The sequence below is a fragment of the Pollachius pollachius genome (genome assembly GCF_949987615.1).
Source record: "Pollachius pollachius genome assembly, chromosome: 14".
Taxonomy (NCBI): Eukaryota; Metazoa; Chordata; class Actinopteri; order Gadiformes; family Gadidae; genus Pollachius; species Pollachius pollachius.
In genome coordinates this window covers 15,916,540-15,920,645 of record NC_136947.1, presented here as the reverse complement: position 1 = coordinate 15,920,645, position 4,106 = coordinate 15,916,540, and the positions used below count along the sequence as shown (strand labels likewise).

At 47.3% G+C, this 4,106-nt stretch overlaps 1 protein-coding gene across 1 annotated transcript in view; it reads right to left on the bottom strand.

Moving 5' to 3' along the window:
* Nucleotides 1–259: 259 nt before the first annotated feature.
* Nucleotides 260–4,106, bottom strand: part of fgf12a (fibroblast growth factor 12a) — a 20,547-nt gene continuing 16,700 nt past the window's right edge. Inside the window, exon 4 of the mRNA XM_079751654.1 lies at nt 260–3,222. Within this exon, the coding sequence (XP_079607780.1) occupies nt 3,107–3,222 (116 nt within the window). The 3' untranslated portion in view covers nt 260–3,106. The remainder of the gene's footprint in view (nt 3,223–4,106) is intronic.

The following is a 4,106-nucleotide window of genomic DNA, read 5'->3' as shown; positions in this document are numbered from 1 at the left end:
ACCAAATCAAAGTGTAACATTCTCTCCCACACTAATCTGATGATATTTATGTTATTATGGCGATGTGCAATGTGCTGATTGCTGTTGTCTTGCGGGTCTCTTCTAGCCTCTGAGCCTCCAACTAGGCCTGCACTTGCTGTCGAGATGTCTCTCATAATTACTGCCAGCACACAAAGAGCAGGAGAACACTTTTGATAACATAACGTCTTTATTCTTAAACAATCACTAACGTCATTCCGATTTTTTTTTGTATTATCAATGCATATTTTTTTTATTTTGTCTCACAATTCATAATGCATATATGAGTTCCAATGTGGTGAAATAATCGGCAAACAAAAAAATAAAATACATAAATCTTTTTTTTCTTTACATATTCGCACGTAACCCCGACAGTTCCTTATGCTTTTTATAAATCCCATATTCACAGAAAGTGCTCTCCTTTGATCTTCGTCTCCATCTTCTGGATATACGCTCATTCTCATCCCATGCCTTTACACCTTCCACAGCGCTATTCGTCGACATGTATCCACATCACCTCGCTGCTTAATGCTGGTATAAGCTTTATGCCTTTATTAGCATCTCGTCTTATATACATATTCAATATGTGTAGTTGGGAGCTTATGGAAAGTTAACTAATCTACCGTTAGCTCTCGCAAGCAGCCTGCGCCAGCCTCGCTATGCTAGCTGGGAACCAGGTGGAAGACTTGTTAGAATGGAAAGAAAAGAAACACATATACAGGTCCATGACTGGGACCCGTGGGTATCTGCTCTGTACTGCAGACCGTGTGCTGTTCATCTACCACAGATAAAGAGTGTTCAACCACGACTAGTAGAGATGCATAAGCTGTTGGATGCTACCATCAGGATCCTCACAACTGCATACAAAATTGTGTTTCCCGGTCAAAATACACAACAGAGGCCATCGGTGTGTGTGTGTGTGTGTGTGTGGTATGAAGTAAATGGTGTTAGTCTCCACTGTAGATCGCCTGTGTGTATCTGTTGCCTGTGAATCCCTTTTCCTCGACCTACCCCCTCTGCGTGCCACAGACCGCCCGCTCGTCACCCGCAACAAAACGTCGGTTTTGCCACGCGTTCCGAGCTTGCTCAAGAGAAGCACAACCAAAAAGCCAGGCTTTTTTCTATAGTGTGCCAAACAACGAGGACAGGCGTTCATTGGATAATTGTAAGACTTCCTGAGTTAGATGATCCAATATCAGTGAAGGATGGGGCTGGAGCAGGAGGAGGTGCACCAAGCACTTATGAAAATAGAAGAAGCCCGCTCTGACGCAACGCTGCAACACATGACTCATTTCCTAGGTCACCAAGACGGAAAAAAAGAACGGCGGATGGAGACTATGTCGATGTCTATGGTTTACCGACTAATAGAATACAATTACCCTTTACGTTACGTCAATGATTTCCAAAAAAACGAAGAAATAAAACAACGAATCGCTCGATCCCGGACTTGGCTGCCCCGCTCTGCCTCTGCCGTGGTAGTGGGGTGCCATTAGCTGTTACCCCCACTCTAAAGAATTAAAGGAGGAAACTTAATTAGCTAGTTTCTAAACAATGCTGCACCCTGTCCACCCATCTATTTAATAGCTTATTGTTTACCATTTACGGCGAGGAAAGAGAGGAGACTGCAGCAAAATAACTCATTAGAACAAACAAGCCCCATCTCAGGCCAGAACCTTCCAGAACAGTCCAGACTTTTTTTTTTCTTTATCAAAGATGACATCATGTTTTGTTCATATATATTGAAAGCACAAATGCTATATATGTATTATTTTTTTGTTGTGATTTTTTTTATTTTTTTTATTTCTTTTTGTATGATTTTTGCGGTCAAGACCCCAGTCATACAAATTGCAGAGCAGAGAGAGCTGTGATTCTCGAGGTGCAAATGATGAGGATAACCGTCCGTGGCTATCACAGTGGTCGTGATCATCATCACCACCATTACCTCGCCCCCTCGGAACTCTGGGAGAGAGAGAGCGACGCGCCGTTTAACGCCATTTAAAAAGAAGTTCGCTTTTCCTCTCGTGTTACTGAAGGAACTGCTAGGAGGACTACCGTTGACCCTTGAGCAAACCTCTGTCTCTCTGGACAATTTGAAAAACCCTGCTTTTTAACGTGCATCAATCTTTCACAAGCCAATGACGTTCGAACGCTCACTCATTGCTATTAGTGCCGCTTGGAGATTCGTTTGAGACATCTCTTGACTGAGTTGTATTGCTTATAACAGTCCCACTGCCTGGCCAGGGAGGGGGAAGGGATTCTTCCAAGAAGCTTCTGGAACAATCCGATTTGTCCCGTGGATAAACAACCAATCACTCGCACTTACAGTACAGCACCCTGAGCAAATCAGATCGCACGCCCCAACCCCCACACCCATATCTCCACCAATCAGATTCTGACATTACAGTACATTCAGTCCGACCTCCTGACACTGACTAGTTTGCGTGAGAGCACATTCACTGTCAAGCAGTGGAAACGACTTTCTCTTTAGTGATTAGTCTCTAGAAAAAACAAGAGGCGGAGTCGACGTGGTCGCTAACCGAGCTGGTGAGGTAACAACAGAGTAGTACTGATCGTTATTAATTAAAACATAATCAATAACTGTTATTCTTGACAACAATAACACCATTAAGCGTGTGGAAGTGTCACGGCAATCCAAAAAAAAAATATCTAACCAATGCATGACATTTGTAACATGTCTTTAAAGCTAATTTTTCACAGCATAAATTGGAAACTATAGATATTTGTATTTATATGACGAGAGACCACCATTCTTATGTTTGTCACAGCTTTTTCTCTTTTTTGCATAAAATGTTAAGGTCAAATCCTGATTGAAAATGTTTCTTTCATATCGTCTGGATTGATAATAATTCATCTAAAAGAATTTCACAGGCAAGAGTTCAGTTAAGTTGCTGTTCTTTTTTGATTGGTTGGGTGTACAGTACAAGCTCCTGGTTGTCGCGGCAACTCCCCCCTCCCCTAGACAGAGGGTATAGTGGTGCGTATTTTGTAAGGGGTTTGGTGATGACTCCTCCCCTTTAAATTAAGAGGAGGTCACACCTCCCCCCGATGGAAGCCCCGCCCCCTGATGCTATGAACAGTTCTGATTGACGGCTTTTCCTCCATTCATAGCGGGAGTCCCTGAGCTCTTCCTGGAGCGCTGCTTCTCCTCGATCTCATGCATTGACGGCTCCCGGTACATACACACTGCAGAGAGAGGGAGGAGGAGGCGGAGGAGGAGGAGGAGGAGGAGGGGGAGAGGGGAGGAGGAGGAGGTGGAGGAGGAGGAGAGGGAGAGGGGAGGAGGAGAAGAGGAGAGGGGAGGAGGAAGAGGAGGAGGGGGAGAGGGGAGGAGGAGGAGAAGGGGGAGAGGGGAGGAGGAGGAGGAGGAGGGGGAGAGGGGAGGAGGAGGAGGAGGGGGAGAGGGGAGGAGGAGGAGGTGGAGGAGGAGGAGATGGGAGGTGGAGGAGGAGAAGAGGAGAGGGGAGGAGGAAGAGGAGAGGGGAGGAGGAGGAGGGGGAGAGGGGCGGGGGAGGGGGAGGAGGAGGAGGAGGAGGAGAGGGGAGAGGGGAGGAGGAGGAGATGGGAGGTGGAGGAGGAGAAGAGGAGAGGGGAGGAGGAAGAGGAGGAGGAGGAGAGGGGAGGAGGAGGAGGGGGAGAGGGGAAGATTAGGAGGTGGAGGAGGGGAGGAGGAGGAGAGGGGAGGAGGAGGAGGAGGAGGAGGAGGATGAGAGGGGACGAGGAGGAGGGGGAGAGGGGAGGGGTAGGAGGAGAGGGGAAGATGAGGAGGTGGAGGAGGGGAGGAGGAGGAGGAGGAGGATGAGAGGGGAGGAAGAGGGGGAAGGAGAGGAGACGAGACGAGACAAGAGGAGACGAGGAAGTACTCAGAGGTACAAGTAGATGGGGAATATAGAGAAGGGGCAGTGGGGATCAGATTGGAGAGATGGATGGGCAGACAGAAACAAGGTCAGGATTAAGGTGAGGTGATTAAGCTGCGGCGTTGAAGATAGCAATACTCAAGTGTTCGGTCACCTCCGCATCTCCCGTCCTGTCCGGGCCGCGCGTTTGTTATCATCAAAAACATCTGAGAC